This window comes from Anarhichas minor, unplaced genomic scaffold, assembly GCF_050575085.1.
Source record: "Anarhichas minor isolate MPS153535 unplaced genomic scaffold, ASM5057508v1 ptg000090l, whole genome shotgun sequence".
Taxonomy (NCBI): Eukaryota; Metazoa; Chordata; class Actinopteri; order Perciformes; family Anarhichadidae; genus Anarhichas; species Anarhichas minor.
In genome coordinates, this window is record NW_027466536.1 from 3,291,271 (window position 1) to 3,307,508 (window position 16,238).

Sequence of the window (16,238 nt, forward strand, 5' to 3'; positions counted from 1 at the left end):
TTATTAGACTATATCCGTCCAGATGGACAGCATAAAACCTGGTGCAGCATGTTGGAAGTTCTATAAGTATAATATTGACTTTTCCAAAAGTAGCTGATTAAACATGAGTTTCCTGGTTTATAGTGGGGGGGAAAAAGTGGAAATGCTATTCATTAAATTTGAATGAATTCATAAACGGCCCTTTATTGCCCTCATCTGACAGTCATTGGTATTACAACTGCACAACAATTTACTGCACACTATATCTATTACCAGCGCAGTGTATGTTCAAAGCGTGCCTCTTCAGAACAGGCTGAATGCTTGGCCTGTGTTGTTGCTGCTTGCATCTCATACAAACAATTTCACACTCCACACTGCGCTTCTATTGGGACTTTACTGATATGATTACTGATACGATAGGATATATTGTCATGTTTACTACAGCTCGGTATTGCATGTTACATATGTTCATCTCATTGTATTTCAGCATGCTACAGACCTGTTGAGTGGTCAGAAACATGACTCCAAATGAACGTTATATTGCTCTGTGTCTGAAGGTGTAAAGAGGCCATGGAGGCCAAAGCAAATGTATAAACCAGTGTTATCTGGTAACCTTGTTCTGATGTTTTCTGCCCTCTAGTAGCCTACACATTGTATTTGAACACAGACTGAGCACTCTGCATTCTAATCTGTTATACTACTAACATTATCAAACTAAACAAAACATTAGGTCATGTTAACATGTGCTTGATGTGGGAATAGATTTATAGATTTAATTATTGTGTACCGCCTGTACAGTGTCATAGAAATATAAATGCTATGTCATAAAAAAATGCTCATGTTTCCTTTTCCCTCTTGTCCAGGACTGTGAACTTGTGTTATAGAACTGCTCAAATGGGAGATCACGGCCCAAAGGTGTCAATCAAGTGGTCTCGGACCCCCCGAGACTTCCTGTATTTTTCACACTGGTTACAGAGATGGGGTTTTCCTTGGCTGGTAACTGCATGTGTTTATACAGATGTTAAACAAAATACTACAATATTTACATGTTTCCATCGAATACATTGACTGCATCAGGATTAATGTGCCTTTCCGAGGGTAACTTCACTTTTTCCGTGATTACTTTCCTCACTCAATCAAAACACAATATTCTAGATTTACATATTTTTTATTGACATAAAATGATTTAGATATCAGATCATAAAGTGCAACAACATGAGACTAAGCCATTAAAACAGCAACTGGTGGATGTTATTACTTTGCACTGTCAAGCTAACTGAACTAACAAGTAACTTTACACAGCTGGTTTATAGAATGAGGTGTGCTCATTCAATAAACCAGCTGTGTAAAGTTACTGCACAGAGAAAGGATCAGGACACAACCTCACAAAGACAGGCTCCTAGATGTGATGCAAGAAGAAGAAATGTCCCAACATTATGTTAAATAGTTCTGATAAACTCCACCTCAACCAGCTACAGCGTTAAAATGATGCTTACACATTTACAAACATATTTAGTATCATGATAAACGGTGCATGATATAACAATAGCGCGATATTAGACCATTTTTGCAACAGATATTTAGACTTTTCATGGTGAAGAACTAAAAGGTGTTAATTATTTAAAAAAAATGAATTGTTACTTTACATAATTTAAGGATCTAAATACTTCCACCAAAGCTGGAAGCAGCCTTTATGGTGATTAAACATGTGTTGCATATATGGTCTTAAACTGTTCCCTGCTTGTTTTTGTTCGGTATCACAGGGCTTATAGTTGGATTTTTGCTTCCTGTTCATCCGGTTCAGCTTGTTTGTAGCCTGTATTCAGAATACTCCAAGTAACTGTCCTGCATGATGTCAGTGTACAATATGTAGTGTACAGTATAGTACAAAACCAGAGTGCAGTCGGCTCATCCACTCAATGCCGTGGATCCTTTATGTGATTTCATTTCAGGCAAAAATCTGTTTCTCTTTGACCACCAAGGTCAACACGAGCTCTATCCACATGACGGCATGCTGTGTTCTTATACTGGGAGAACTTAATCTCTATAGGCTTTATGCTGAAATTTGTTCCGGTACTTCCTGATGTGTTACTAACAAAGATAAAGATCACGGAAGATGTGCAACATGTTTTACTCAATAAACAGAACAAATGAAAGTCTTACATGTCACCTGTGTGTTTAATTGAGAAAAGAATGAAACAATGTCACATAAAATGTTACTGCGCTCTCACAAAGAATGTGTTATCAGAACAAGCTTGTGTCCAAATCTCTATAAAAGAAACAAAGTTTTGTTTTGTTTTCCATTTTTAACATGTGAATTCTGACAAGAAAAGAAAGGACTTCCTGGTAAATGGTTGCTGTGGTTACCACCGATGACTTCGTTGAAGCCCCTCCCCCCCCCCCCCCGGGTTTACCTCGTCGGTGCTCCGTCAAATTCCTGCACTCCACAGGTTGCCTTGTAAACAGCGAGGGCAACTAAGCGCGGATGAGGTTGACACAAACCAAGTCAATGAATTCCTCCGACTTGAATTTGACTTTTCACTCACCGGTACGTAAAGTTCACTTTTGTTCCCCAACAGCCGCTCACGAGCCTTCAGTAGCACTAAACCGGACTAAAGGTTACGACTGTTGTTAGCCATTACGTTATCAAATACTAATGTTAAAGGAAGGTCCTTCTGAGCTTAGTTTATCTAAAATGTTTACTTACTACAGTTTCAATGAGGCTTTATCTGTCACAGGAAGTTTCACAGTAAAAGAAAGTGTCAATACAGGGAAGGAAGTGGACGTTTTACCTTATTACACGTGTTACGTGAAACTGGAGCTACTCCCTTCTACTGCATCATGTTTACATATTGCACGCGGTTGTTGGCATCTTTTTTTTAATGACATTTCCGATGCAACAATTAAGAAGTACTTGACAGGTGTAAGGAATTCAGTATCGCAAAACGCCCCCCCCCCCCCTCCCTCCCTCCCCTCCCCTCCCCTCCGGTAGCTGCAGATGACGCTGGTGTGATTGTTGTTTCAAGTGGAAATGGTCGTGAACTCTCTCCAGGAAGTAGGCGACTCGAAGTCACTTGAAATTCCTGCAGCATGTCGGACAAATATTTGGATAATCCTCAGTAGCCTACGTTAAAAAAAAAAAAGAAGCCATCCCTGACCAGATTTGTTGAACCGTGCTGGATAATTTACTTCACAATATGTTATTGCTGTGAAAACCGGGAAAAAGGCACGATCACAAATCATGAGGTAGGTTCAAGGGACAGGTGTCACAGCAGCTTCATCTCATTTAAAACAAAAAGACAAGGTGAGAACCGAGCAGCATGCAACACTGTGCTTCTTTCTCAATCTAATCTCATTTATATTTATATATGCATCTATATGTTTAGATATATTGACCAGCCTTATTTTTAGACGGTTGACATTGTTGATTGTGGCTTTTTAAATCATAGCATTAATGTTAATGGCGACCAGACTTTTTTAAAAGTCCTTTACGTGTGTTTTGCAGAGACCCGTTGAGGTCACGACTATAGACCACAAACTGTCTCTGAGCACCATGTCAGTGTCTGCTTAACATGCAGCCGATGAGCACTGTGTCACCTTTGACGAGAGACACTCGTGTGTGTTGAAGACACTGAATCTATCCTGTAGAATAGTCACATATTGACAACCATCTGTCAGCCTGAGCATTAATATTAAACTGATGGACTTGTCCGTCGATGTTTCTGCTTTTTAGTTCATTTGTGTTTCATTAAACAGAGTCTTAGTTTCTGTCTGGACTTGTTTTGCTGTCGCTCAGATAGCTGACAGCTGTTCCATGTCAAACCCTAAAACAAGATAAGACAACTGTATGCAAAGCAGGAAGCTCCATCATTTAAACGTAGGGCCTTTGGAAAACGACAAATACTGTAGCCACCGGCCTCAACGCACTTACACAGCTTGAACAAAGGAGCAATAAACCTACTCTGTAAAGATAAGACAATATTATGCATTATCATGTGCCAAAAACACCACATCACTCTTTCCAAACAGCAGTTCACCTAACTTCCCTTTCTTATTTCCTCTCTCACGCTGACGCTGTGCCGGTTGCTCGTTGTGGGTTGATGACTTTCCTCGTGAGGGCTGTTACGCCTGCAAAGATGTTGCATAATGTTTTGGCTCAAACTTGCAAGCATGCCGTATTCATTAATAGCAAGTAGATTATAGAAATGTTGAGACGAAAACAATGTTTGTACACTCATCTTCAAGTACCTCTCTGAAAACCAAATGTTTTCTACACAAATATATTTTTGAATGGTTATTTTATTATTGGGGGGGGGGGGGGTCCTGTATATATTCATATAAATAGTAGATACGAAAAATGGAATAAATTTCAGATTCATGCTTCAGTGAACATTATGAGCAGAAGATATAGATTATGTGTGTGCCAGTGCTATAGTTATACGGTTTGTGTGTGTATTATGTCTCTGACCCTGCATTCCCCTCCGTTCTACCTGCCTATGTCTGTTTTACTTATACCAGTCCCACATGTCTACACACACACACACACACACACACACACACACACACACACAGTCATTAATCGACTGGGCCGACTCATAGTGCACAACAGCCTCCGGGAAGGCAGTCTTCCAGACCAGTGCACAGAGAACGGTCGTCCCCACCAAACCAAACCACTAACTTGAGTTATCAGTCAATATTTCCGGGCAGACGAGACCCTCCTCGTCACAACCACAACTTTCTTCTCAGTTTTTTGGGCTTTACTTGTCAGATGACATTAGTCTCAGCCAGGGCCATCGTCCCTGAAGTGAAGGAGAAGAGCAGCAGTTGTTTTTCGGTGTACAGAGCCCTGTGAGTGGCCACGTGTTTGACAATGCAAATGTAAATCACACTGATAATGTGTGTGTGAGAGATGGCAAAAAGAGCACAAAGAGTATTGCATAAAGACGCTCACTGGCCGTTTTTTATGTGAATGAATAATTAACAGCGTAGCTAATTAAAAAAACTAAATCAAGGTGCTCCTCTTAGAAACAAATGTTGTAATCAGATCTCTCGAGTCTGTTCCTTTAATGCAGCTGTTATTTATATCCTGGAAACGAGGATGATACATCTACCTCTTATAGACTTTACATTTTGTTCAAGAACACGTTTTTGATGCAGCACATACATTTTTTTTAAAAATCTATTTCTATCGGGCAAGGAGCCGTACTTATTCAAACTGAAGCCTCTCCTTCTGTCTCTCTCCTATAGGCTTCATCGGCTAATTAAAGAGGCGGTTGCTAAGAGATGACAATCTGTGACATTGGTGAGAGTCTCTGATGTGGAGCAGCCTGAAGCTCGACTTCTCCAGGTTCTCTGTCCTCCACGCGTCTTGTCTGTTCTCGGCTCATGCGAAGGACGCGGATAAAAGGGACTCTCAAACACCATGGCAGCTTTTACTGCTCCTTGCGCCACCAACACCACCACCACCACCACGACCCGGACAGCGCGGCGAAGGCGAGGAGGCAGCGAGGAGGTGGGCAGGTGTGAGAACGGGGATGTGGGACAGAACACTATCGTGGAGAAAACCCGGGAGTTCTTCCAGATGTGTGACATCGAGAACAAGGGCTTCATCACCCAACGGGACATGCAGGTGAGGTTGCTGACACAAGTGGGACTGCCGTGACTGAACTTTAATAAATTTCTTTGTTTGCATGAAAGTAATTCAAACTTCAACGGTGTAACGTTTGCTTGGATGACATTTAGGGTCTTACGGACAGAAACACATTGTTACAAACTTTAAATTACTTGTGTGTGGGGGGGGGGCACCTAAACGACAAAGTATCAGCGCAGTTTTAGGACCAATTTTCTTTGCATCCACATTGGGCATTTTTAGAGATAACAACCTCTTATTCATCCAGAATCAGCGTGACGCGCAGGGATGGTGTGTGCACTCATTAATGATGCTGAACAGGACATGTGCACCTCATTCAAAAGAGGCTGAGACACAGAGAGCCACGCGGAAAGCTTTGTCATGCAACTACTCCACTCACATTATTGTGCAGATTTCACTCGCCCCTCTGATATTCATCCCCGCCACGGCTGATGCTTTGATGAAGCACTTGTAGGCGGCATAAATACAGAGAGGGGAAGCTTTGATCTGGTGTTTATGATAATGGATTTGGGAATTAGACAGCGGTCCGGTCCTCCTTCTCTTCTATTTATATGACCGTCTGTACTGAAGAGTACAATATGTACTTAAAAGCAGCGCTTGTTACTGTTATGATTTCACGAGCTGAATGAGTGGCACTGCTTACGGTTGTGTGCACTCTTGACACAGCGTTTATTTATTTTTTTAGTCACTAGATTTTCCCAGCTTAAATGTACGTTTCACACTGCGACCACCAGCACGCTAGCTTTTACAATTCTACTGTTTGCTGACATCAGGGATATGTTCTGCCCCGATAACACACTTTACAGGAACAGCTGATACTGTGGATCCCTCCCCTGGATTGTATGGGATGCCTCGGTCAACATTTCGCAGCAGTGTAAACACGGCGTAAAAGCTGCTTACAGAGGTGTGGCTGTGTTGGCTTTTCTTGTTAATGATCCAGCGGATACTGTCATGGTCAGAAGGGAGGTTTACAGAGCATCTGTCTCTCCTTCCCTCTCAACTAGCATCTCTACTTAAAGTCTTCTGTTGAAAGACTTTTGCCAGTCTCACTTGAGCCAACACCTGCTCCTGTGGAGCTGCACAGTGGTCAATCATTATTAAGGCTGTAGCTGCACTGGGAAGATCCCAGGTGTCGAGGTGTTTGACTGTGTGTTGCTGAAGATGATGTCCATTAAACATGTACTGGTTAGAATAACAATGAGGAAGAGGCTATTTGGAATATAACTGGAATCCTGTGTTATTTCGGCTACTTAAGTCTAATTATGAAAATAACGGGGGAAAGAACCGCCAACTGTTCCGTTGCACATGATAGCCGCTGGGCTGATGACAGTCCTTATAAGTCTCAAGCAGTAGTTGTTATAGCTGCAGTATCGTTAAGGTCCTCGAGGCTTTGTTCTTTCCAATATCAGCTGTGTTTTGTGTCTTTTTAAATAGAGGCTGAGTGCCGAGCTCCCTCTCAGCGCGGAGGAGTTGGAAAACGTGTTTGTTACCCTCGATTCCGACGGCAATGGATACCTGACGCTGGACGAGTTCTCCTCCGGCTTCAGTAAGTCTACTTAAAAACACCGCCGCTATCACCGGCAGGTGTCGTCTGATGTTTCGATCGTGCGCTGAACGTCTTGATTGTTTCTAGGTGAGTTCTTATTCGGTCGGAAGATTTCTGTAGCGGAAGGCATGGGGGAGAATAACTCCTGTAAGAGCCCAGCAGAGGTCCTGTACCAGAGCCGGTGGGAGGAGAGCATGGCCAGAGGAAATGAGGAGGAAGAGGAGAAACACTTCTGCATGCTTATGGAGAGCCTGGGAGCCAACAGTGTCTTTGAAGAGTGAGTACCGCATGCACGTGGTGTTAGCTCCACGTCATATCTCTTTGCACACTTTGTTGACGTCTGATTTGAGGCTACACCTTATTTTAGGTGACCTAGCCTGAGACCGTAATCAGCTGTGCAAACTAAACAAGAGTTGTAAGTTTCCACTCGCAAGCCAAGCTGTTCCTGTGCTCCCTCTCTGAGCAATCTGTGCTCTGCCTTCTCTGTATTAGAGCGGGACTGCTCGAGTATTCACGTGTGTTTGATAGTATCGTGTTTGAAACGTAGACATTGTGTATTAAAACATCCGGATTTGTGAGGAAGCTTCACACTCAAAAAGCCTTCGCAATCTTAATCTGAACCATTAACGTCAACTCTCTCTGCATTAGTATTTCATACAGTATTCAATGGGCATTAGTAACTCTCCTTGAGGTCTGTTTAGACATTGATGTAGTGGATAATGACAGGATCTTATGAAACGCATGCCTAGACTCACCTTTAACAAACAACCATGACTCAAAAGTAAACAGTGGTGGAGGTGGATGCCAGATTTACACATCCTGTTGGCTTCCGCCTCCTACCCGGTTAGCTCCAGCTGACATTTTAGATGTTCAGATCAGTTTGTGCAGCACTAACTGATATCGATGTCGACAAGACTTTTAGGTACTTAGGTACAGGGATTTGTTTGACTTGCCCTACCTTATCATAGCTTACTGTACTGGCACAGTATGCAGCAGACAAGCAGTTATGACTGAAGCTTTTTGCTGTAATAATAAACAGATGTTTCAAGACAAAGAACGTCATGTTCTTTGAGAAACCACAAGGATCTGGTACCTGAGCTGCTGCCTCTGTGTACGTTTATGTGTTGGACTGTTGCTGTGCTTGAATTTTTCAGTTTGTCTTCTAAAAAAAAAGAAAGAAGAAAAAAAGCGAATTTCTCGTTGACTCCTGCTTCTGCATTCTGTCCCCTCAGTCGCGCTGAAGTGCGCAGTTTGTGGGCCCAGCTGAGCCGAGATGAACCCCACCTTTTATCCAATTTTGAGGACTTCCTGGCCAGAGTGACATCCCAGATCATAGAGGCCAACCAGGAGAAGAGGGACATGGAGAGCGCTCTCAAGAGGTCAGGGTCATTCAAAACTACGGTTTGACTTCAAGTGTGTCGTTCTAGGCAGTCTAGGCGGAGGTACACACTGTACGGCACATTATCGCATCTGAATTGTATCCATACAGGAAAGCAGCAACACACGACGATGAGATCCAGCGCCTTTATGAGGAAATGGAGCAACAAATAAAAACTGAAAAAGACAGGATTGTGCTGCAGGTACAAACCTACCTTGTTGCTAAATATATCAAATACCGTACATCTGCCTCTTCTTCATCACACTTGCACTCTGTCCTCCCGCCTCCCTCTTTTATCCCTGCACTTAAGGACTATGAGCGCTTTCTGTCTCGCAGTCAGGACATGGAGCTGCAGCTGTCTGGTAAGGAGAAAGAGCTGGAGCAGCTCTTTCAGAAACAGAGACGGGTGAGTACGAGAGAGGATTACTCAGAGAGTGCACTGCGGTATTCGCTCTCCATGAGAAACTCTTTACACACACACACAGTTATCCCATAGGGAAATTCAGCTGTCAGAGCAGCCACACACGTGAAACGCATTAAACAAGACGACAGATAACAGAATGCTGTAAGTCAGCTAATAAAGCGATTTAGTACCACTGTGCCGTAAACACACCTATTGAACTATCATTACACCGTCATAGATCTCTACAGTAACCTACACATACAGTTTCTCATGTTCAAACAACGAACAATAAAAACTATACAATTTGTCGAGTACTTAACATGCACGAGTAGGTTTATTTCTCAGACTCTGATCCTGCTTGTTAGGCGGTGCCGTCTTTACTTGATGTGTAGAAGCGGGATGGTGTGGACTGAGACTGATGCTTTCATATTTAATCGTCACTAATGTTGCTGCTGTTAAAGGTGGAGTTAAGGGACTACTTTATATACTGGCGGGTAGCTTGATCCATGATAAAACATTACAATTTATTAGTTGATTTATATTTTTTTATATTAATCTAAACAGTCAAAAATGTCTAGTAACTAGTGTTGCCAGAGAAATGTAGTAGAGTGAAAATACAATATTTGCGGTCAGCTGTTTGAAGGTATTATGTCTTCACATCATGCCGTCTCCGTACGTTCACCTTATGACTGTGCGTTAAAGAGGTCACTGTACATTTAACAGCCATGCATCTCTAGAGCTGAGAGCACAATGGTTGGAGTCGATTGTGTGTGTGTACAACTAGGGGTCGCTAATGTCAGACTTTTGTGATCTTCCTTCACATAGTGCTACGGATTGTATGTGTGTGGGTGTGATCAGAGAGGATTGAATAGTATTAAGTTAAAGGTCAGTACTGCTACAAGTAATGGACGCGATCCTTTTTGCCTCCAGTCGGAGCTTGAGTGCCAGGAGCTTCAAAGTGAGCAACATGTGACCAAGGTGGAGAACGTGAAGCTGAAGCACAAGAATGACGAGTTGGCACTGGAGCTGGACCACACCAGCCAAGAGCTGGTCTTGGCGCAGGACCAGCTGAATGTGCTGCAGGAGCAGTCCACGCGGCTTCATGAGGACAAGGAGATGTGAGTTGCAACTTTTCCTTCTAACTCGAGCTTCATTATAACTCCTGCACTGATTGGTTGGCCTCTCGGGTTCTTATTGCTTGCTGATTGGTCAGGATGCGATCACATGTTTTTGCTACGAACCAAAGTGATAAATACCTTATACACAATTTATCCTGTCAATGAAAGATGATTAAGATCATATACATGGTAATGCTAACAGTGCTCTAACCTACAATTATTTTTATATACTGCGCATCTACATTACATTATAAAAGACAATATCTTACTGTTTGTTTCAAATGCTGTGATACCTTATCTTGATGAGAATTTGCTCCGGTTCATATTTCCTCACTAGTTTTGAATAAAGTGTTTTAAGTGCATACTGTGGCTGGTCACAGAGTGTTTGTAATAAAACATGCTTTGTTGTTCAACACAGTGAAATATACAGACTGACTGAGGGACTGCAGCGAGAGCGAGCGGGCCTCCTCAAACAACTGGGCCTCTTGAGGTTTGGATCCAGATGTGCAGCTGTACTGGCCCCACTTAAGACGAAACAAAACGCAGTACAGAGACATGACACGGATATTTATCTTGTGATTTGAAACTACTGGTCCAGGGCTTCAAGCTAATGCCTGCTGATCTTTACTTACCGGACATATCGTGTTTAGCCAAGGAAATACCTTTTCCTACATACCCGGGGAGAGCAGGATGCTCCAGAGCCACCATGGCTAGTTTATTGTTCACCAGAAAACAGCCTATCAAACAAGGCCAGGCATTCAAATTGATAGTGGCCAGTTAAACAGTTCCAAAAATTGTGTAAAAGTTAAATTTAATGAAAAGGTTCGCCCTCTCTCTTTAATATCTGTATGTCTTTGTTCTCTCCAGGGAAATGAACAAACATTTACGGGATGAAAAAGACATATGCTTCCAGGTATGTGCCGTTTATTATAGCGGAATAATACACTGTATTACTTAAAGTTCCGCTGTCCGCACTTCATATGCCCTCTTTTTAAAGACTATAGGAATAACAGAAAGATGCAAGTGTTAACAAGAGCCCAGAATAGCCATCCCACAATTGTGATTGAATCCTGAATCTCATGCTGGAGTTAAAGTCAAAACTTTTATTTCTGCAGAATCCAAAGAATTCTACGAAAACACCAAGTTTGAAGCAGAGGCCTTCCATCAATGTTCTGAAACACACAAAAACAAATGCCTTCAAAGGGTAAAGCATCAGCCACAGTTTGTACAGTGCATGTTCTGCTGTCATCATACAGTGTTGTTTCAATTAGCACTGTTGTCGTGTGTCCCGTAATGTCACTTTCCGTCTGCAGTGAGGAAGAGGAGGAGCTCACCGCCGGCTCTGTGAGGCACAACCTCACCTATGGGTCGTGCCAGTCCTCTTACACAGCGAACGCAAGAGGGCACCTCCAGAGGATCATCTCCATCGAGGAGGACCACCTCCCACACCTGCTCCACAATGACGGTCAGCCCCCAACCCGGCTTCAGGAGTGTAGTGAGGAAGAGGAAGAGGAAGCCTCAGACAGTGAGGAGCATATAGACTTGGTGATGAGCGTTATTTACCCTAGCGCGTCCTCTGCCCAGCAGCAAGAGTCGAAGGAAGACGTGGAGGAAAGTGCAACCCCCTCATCTCCGAGGGGTCAGCCCGTTGGCAAGGAGACCAGCCTGAATGTAAGCAAGAATGAAATCACTGTAAAAGTTAACACGAGTTATTTTAATGGCAAAAGGCTCGCTTATTCCAAGCTAGGTGGTCGATATAGGGAGGAGACATGTTCAATTTCATTTTCTAAAGTATCATTATGTACAGTACGGCCCTGCTGTAGCCTCCCTCACACAAAGAGGAGTCAGCCGCGTAACTAACTGCTTAAAGCGAGAACCCATCGCCTTCGTAATGCGTCCTGTTTCTTCAGGAGGAAGGTGGTCCCTCTACGCCCGACCGCCTCTTCAAGATCGTCCTGGTGGGGAACTCCAGCGTAGGGAAGACGTCCCTCCTTCGGCGATTTTGCGACGACTGCTTCCACCCTGGCACCTCTGCCACTGTGGGTACGTAATGTATAGTGTTGATTCTAGCGAGAAAATGCAACAGAACACTCAGCCCCGTTGACTTCAGGCTCTGTATGTGATTGCTTACAAAGCACTTGGATGTGGCACTGGAGAAAAAATATGTATTTTTTTCTCAGTTAGACTGAGAACAGCTGTGTCAGCAGTGGAAGCACAGGCTATAGGACTGTACATAGCCTTGTGCTGTGGCTAATCATTGTGCTAAACATTCTGATAAGTCTGTCTATGATATACTGTCCTGTGCAGGGTCTCGGGGGGGGGGGGGGGGGGGGGGGGGGGGGATGGCTAACCAGCTGACTTCACCTATATTGTCCCCTGTCTAGAATGTAATGAAATGAGGCGAGACTTTCTCTCTCTTAAGGCCAATTTGGTCTTCAAAGATGTATCGGTGTAAGATATTTGGTTTTCGGGCACGGATCGGCCTGTGAAGAATATCTTCAAAGTTCATTCTTTAAAGCTTAGAAGAAATAAAGGTGCTCTAAGGCTTCAGTCAAGGTGCTCATGTTAAGCCTTTAAAATACCTTTTTCTTTTTTTTAATAAGTAAGTTAAGTTTGGAAGTTTTTCCATATAAAAATGTCCAGTTTTAGTTCTTCAGCTCCATTGAGCCACACGTTATTTTCTCAGTATAAACAATAATCATGTTTAAATAGTTTTACTTTATTGGCAACAATCACATGCATTCTCAGGTCAATGTATAGATTTGCATATTGGCACGCACGTGCACAATCATTTGTCTAGTGTTGTTGGAACAGTATACAGTAAACAATATTAAAACAATGTGCTGACTAAACAACTTTCTTGTCTGTGTGTGTGCAGGTATAGATTACAGTGTGAAGACAATAGCTGTGGACAATAGCCAGGTGGCACTGCAGTTGTGGGATACAGCCGGGCAGGAGAGGTAAAGACATGCACACATTGGAAAAGAGTCTATGTACTGCAATCCACCTCAGATCTCATCTGTAAGCATTGTTCCTGTATTTTCACAAGTTGTACAAGAGCAGCTGAAGCCAAAAGAGAGTTTTCAGGGATTTTTGGAGCAGAAGCCAAACACTTCATCTTCTGGTCTCCCCCCCCCCCCCCTCCCTCTCCTCCTGCAGGTATCGGAGCATCACCAAACAATTCTTTCGCAAGGCTGACGGTGTGGTTGTGATGTATGACATCACAACCGTGCAGAGCTTCACAGCCGTCAGACAGTGGCTGACAAGTGTGAAAGTAAGACGCTAACAGCCACCCTGTGCTTCACAGAAATACCACGAGCAGAACCAATGTTTTGCTTTTATTTTGTGTAAGAGTGGGTATGTGTTGAGAATATATTTTACAGTTTTGTGATGTAGAAGATGTATATAAGGCAAATGAAGGTCAGCTGCAGAATTTGTTTCCAGCGATGCGTCCATACACCTGGCTGGTTTCCCGCTGGGGAGCCAATAGCAACAGGGAAGCTGGTGGCCTAGTCTTTTAACTGCAAGGGGCTCTTTTAAGATCTGTATTCTCTTCTTTCACAGGACGGCGCAGGCGAGGACATCCCCATCATGCTCTTGGGAAACAAAACGGACAAGGAGGTCGAGAGAGAAGTTCAGAAAGGAGTGGGGGAAAGACTAGCCAAGGTCTGTCGGTGTATTGTCCGCTAAGCTCAAGGTTCTAGAGGACTAATCAGTGTCCAGTGGTGCATTTTGTTTTGAGTTATGGTAAATGAAAGAAACATGATTACAGAATAGAGTTTTATGAGGAAGCGATCTCATCCTAGTGTTTTTTACCCTTTAGTCTTTGATGTGTAATGTAGTTTCTATGGTGACTGAAAAGGTGAGGTAATATTGCTACACAAGCTTTTTTTTTTTTCATTGTGCTTTTGCAACTATTAGCACAGATTTGCCTTTGACCCTGATCAATGTGCAAAAAGTTGAAACATGTCCGCTACTTTTCCAGGACTGCCAGATGGCTTTCTATGAGTGCAGCGCATGCACGGGACACAGTGTGATGGAGTCCATGATTCATTTAGCCAGGTGAGCAAAAGTAATGGCTTTTGTGTGCGGCACTTAAGATTAACACGCTTCTTGTTATGTGTTTGTAACCGGGCCAAACTCGCACGCATAGCCAACACTGCTGCCAGCATAATTGGGCTCCCCCGCACCCAACCTCGCAGAGCTAGACAGTAAGGCCATTGCACCCATTGCAACCACAATAGAACGGGACATCACACACACACACCCAGCCACCACCTCTCTGTGTGCTGTTGTATTTACTGCTGTCTGATGTGTACAGTGCTGTGGGAAAGAATTTCACCTTTGTGGGGACAATTAATTCAGAAAATACAGTTGAACAGCTTTCAAAGGGTTATTTCTGTACTGACATAAGGCAGAGCACAGAGATACAAATGTTTTATTTGTTCAAAGGACTTTTTATTATCAGCTGGCTCCGGAAGTTTCATTGGCGTACAATCGCGCACAATCAAATGTCCATGACAATGTTCAAACTATTTAATTCACACCAACATGACAAATAAGCAGGGAGTGTTGCGACTATGAGAGCCTATACAGAGCAGAACAGAAGCATGCGCAGGTTGGATGCAGTAGCAGTCGAATGTGTGCACGCTGGACACACGGCTGCGTGTCCTCCCAGAACTGGTTCATTTGTTTATGCCTCATTGTGTCCCTCAGAATTCTGAAAGAGCAAGAGGACAGGCAGAAGGAGAAGACGGTCCAGCTGGTCGGCGGCCCCTCAGAGAAGAAGAGATCCTGCTGCTGACAGTAAAACAGCTGACACACACACACACACACACACAGTAGCACTACCCTTTTACTAAGACCACATGAGGACACGTTATTCTGAACGTCAGCACAACTGTTTCTCTCACAGTCTTCCACTTTGTGGCACTCTGGGTGAACCCAACACCACGGGCTGTATGTACGTTGTCATGTGTCACAGATGTTAACGCACTGTTCTAAACAGTCCGCTCTATGTTTACCCAAGTTGTTTGCAGCTTGAAAAAAATATATAGTAAAATGAGAAGTAGAATAATGTAAGAAAGGTTCATGGGGGGGAAAAATATATATATATATATATATATATCAGCTGAACAAATGTAAATCAGACTGAGCCCATTTTGAGTCAAACTAAGACCTTTTCTTTTTTTAAATGTACAATGTATAATCTGAGTGTGTGTGTGTCAAATATTTATTTAGCTTCCGGAGGCCTTTTATCTTTCACATGTGGGCTTTTTACTCTATATATTTAAGTATTCAATCAGTGTTATGTGTATTTTTTTAGCTGTTTTAGCTTCTACAAATACATGACATGGACATAAAAACACAAACCACTGTAACATGTAAAGCTTTATCAAACACCCTTTGCAGTAAACACTACCGTGGTGAAGCTTTTGGTGTGTCAGAGAGGTGTTGATTTTACTCTTAGGGCTGAGATTAGTTGCAGTGTAATGTGGCATTGCAGGATATGGAACGGGTGTCTTAGTTTCTTCACATGGCGGACAACAAGTACAAAAAAATGACCACCGTGCACCACAGTACCAAAGTAATGCGCTTCTGTGTTTTGTCTGATGAATATACAAAATACATGGTGTATTTCAGAAAAACTGAAAATGATTAGCTTCAAATGTAGCATTTGTTGCAGGGCTGTCATATTAGCATTTACAGCCGTTTGTGTTATTTTGTCTTCTGTATATTTTCACTGATCTGTAGTTTTGTTGTAATGGTGCTGAAGGTTCATTTAGTTGGGAGGTCGTCTCAGTTGTGTGTCTAGAAAATAACAAAGACCATTATTTTTCCCCAAAAAGACAAAATGATGTTTATCACCTTAATCTGCCTCTGTGCCAGGTATTCTATGTAAATGGTGTCACTATAACTTGTTAAGCTAGTTATGTAATCTGTATGTTACAGCAAGGTTCATAATTAACGGACTTTGGTAAAAAGTTCTGATTTCACCATTTAATATTGCACTATGGTCACTAATAGTGCTCCACTACTGCCAGTGTCTTGCACATCACTTTAATGTATATAACAAACATGTAAATACAAAAAAACTAATAAATAAATAATTGTTAATGTCGTGTGTAAAGGACTTCTTCTTCCTGGTACCTTGAAATTAAAAT

The 16,238-nt window shown here is 42.7% G+C and overlaps 1 protein-coding gene across 3 annotated transcripts; it reads left to right on the forward strand.

Annotated features, from left to right (window-relative positions):
• Window positions 1-2,393: 2,393 nt before the first annotated feature.
• On the forward strand, window positions 2,394-16,192 carry cracr2aa (calcium release activated channel regulator 2Aa). Of its 3 annotated transcripts, none has more exons than XM_076082271.1 (18): window positions 2,394-2,527; window positions 5,227-5,608; window positions 7,064-7,175; window positions 7,263-7,452; window positions 8,408-8,554; window positions 8,665-8,755; window positions 8,864-8,959; window positions 9,887-10,074; window positions 10,493-10,564; window positions 10,942-10,987; window positions 11,190-11,278; window positions 11,388-11,745; window positions 11,985-12,117; window positions 12,953-13,034; window positions 13,234-13,348; window positions 13,639-13,740; window positions 14,060-14,136; window positions 14,791-16,192. In XM_076082271.1, the coding sequence occupies exons 2-18, from the start codon at window positions 5,402-5,404 to the stop codon at window positions 14,876-14,878; spliced, it is 2,193 nt and encodes a 730-aa protein (XP_075938386.1). In that variant the 5' UTR covers window positions 2,394-2,527; window positions 5,227-5,401; the 3' UTR covers window positions 14,879-16,192. The 3 variants fall into 3 exon arrangements, with proteins under 3 accessions (XP_075938386.1, XP_075938388.1, XP_075938387.1); XM_076082273.1 differs by lacking the exon at window positions 2,394-2,527 and adding an exon at window positions 3,001-3,283; XM_076082272.1 differs by lacking the exon at window positions 2,394-2,527 and adding an exon at window positions 3,001-3,225.
• The last annotated feature ends 46 nt before the right edge of the window (window positions 16,193-16,238 follow it).

Bases quoted from the DNA above. Each gene is read 5' to 3' on its own strand.
- cracr2aa (XM_076082271.1), top strand. From the start codon at position 5,402: ATGGCAGCTTTTACTGCTCCTTGCGCCACCAACACCACCACCACCACC. The intron at 8,756-8,863 runs GTACAAACCTAC...CCTGCACTTAAG, and splicing joins AAGACAGGATTGTGCTGCAG to GACTATGAGCGCTTTCTGTC. The intron at 12,118-12,952 runs GTACGTAATGTA...GTGTGTGTGCAG, and splicing joins TGGCACCTCTGCCACTGTGG to GTATAGATTACAGTGTGAAG.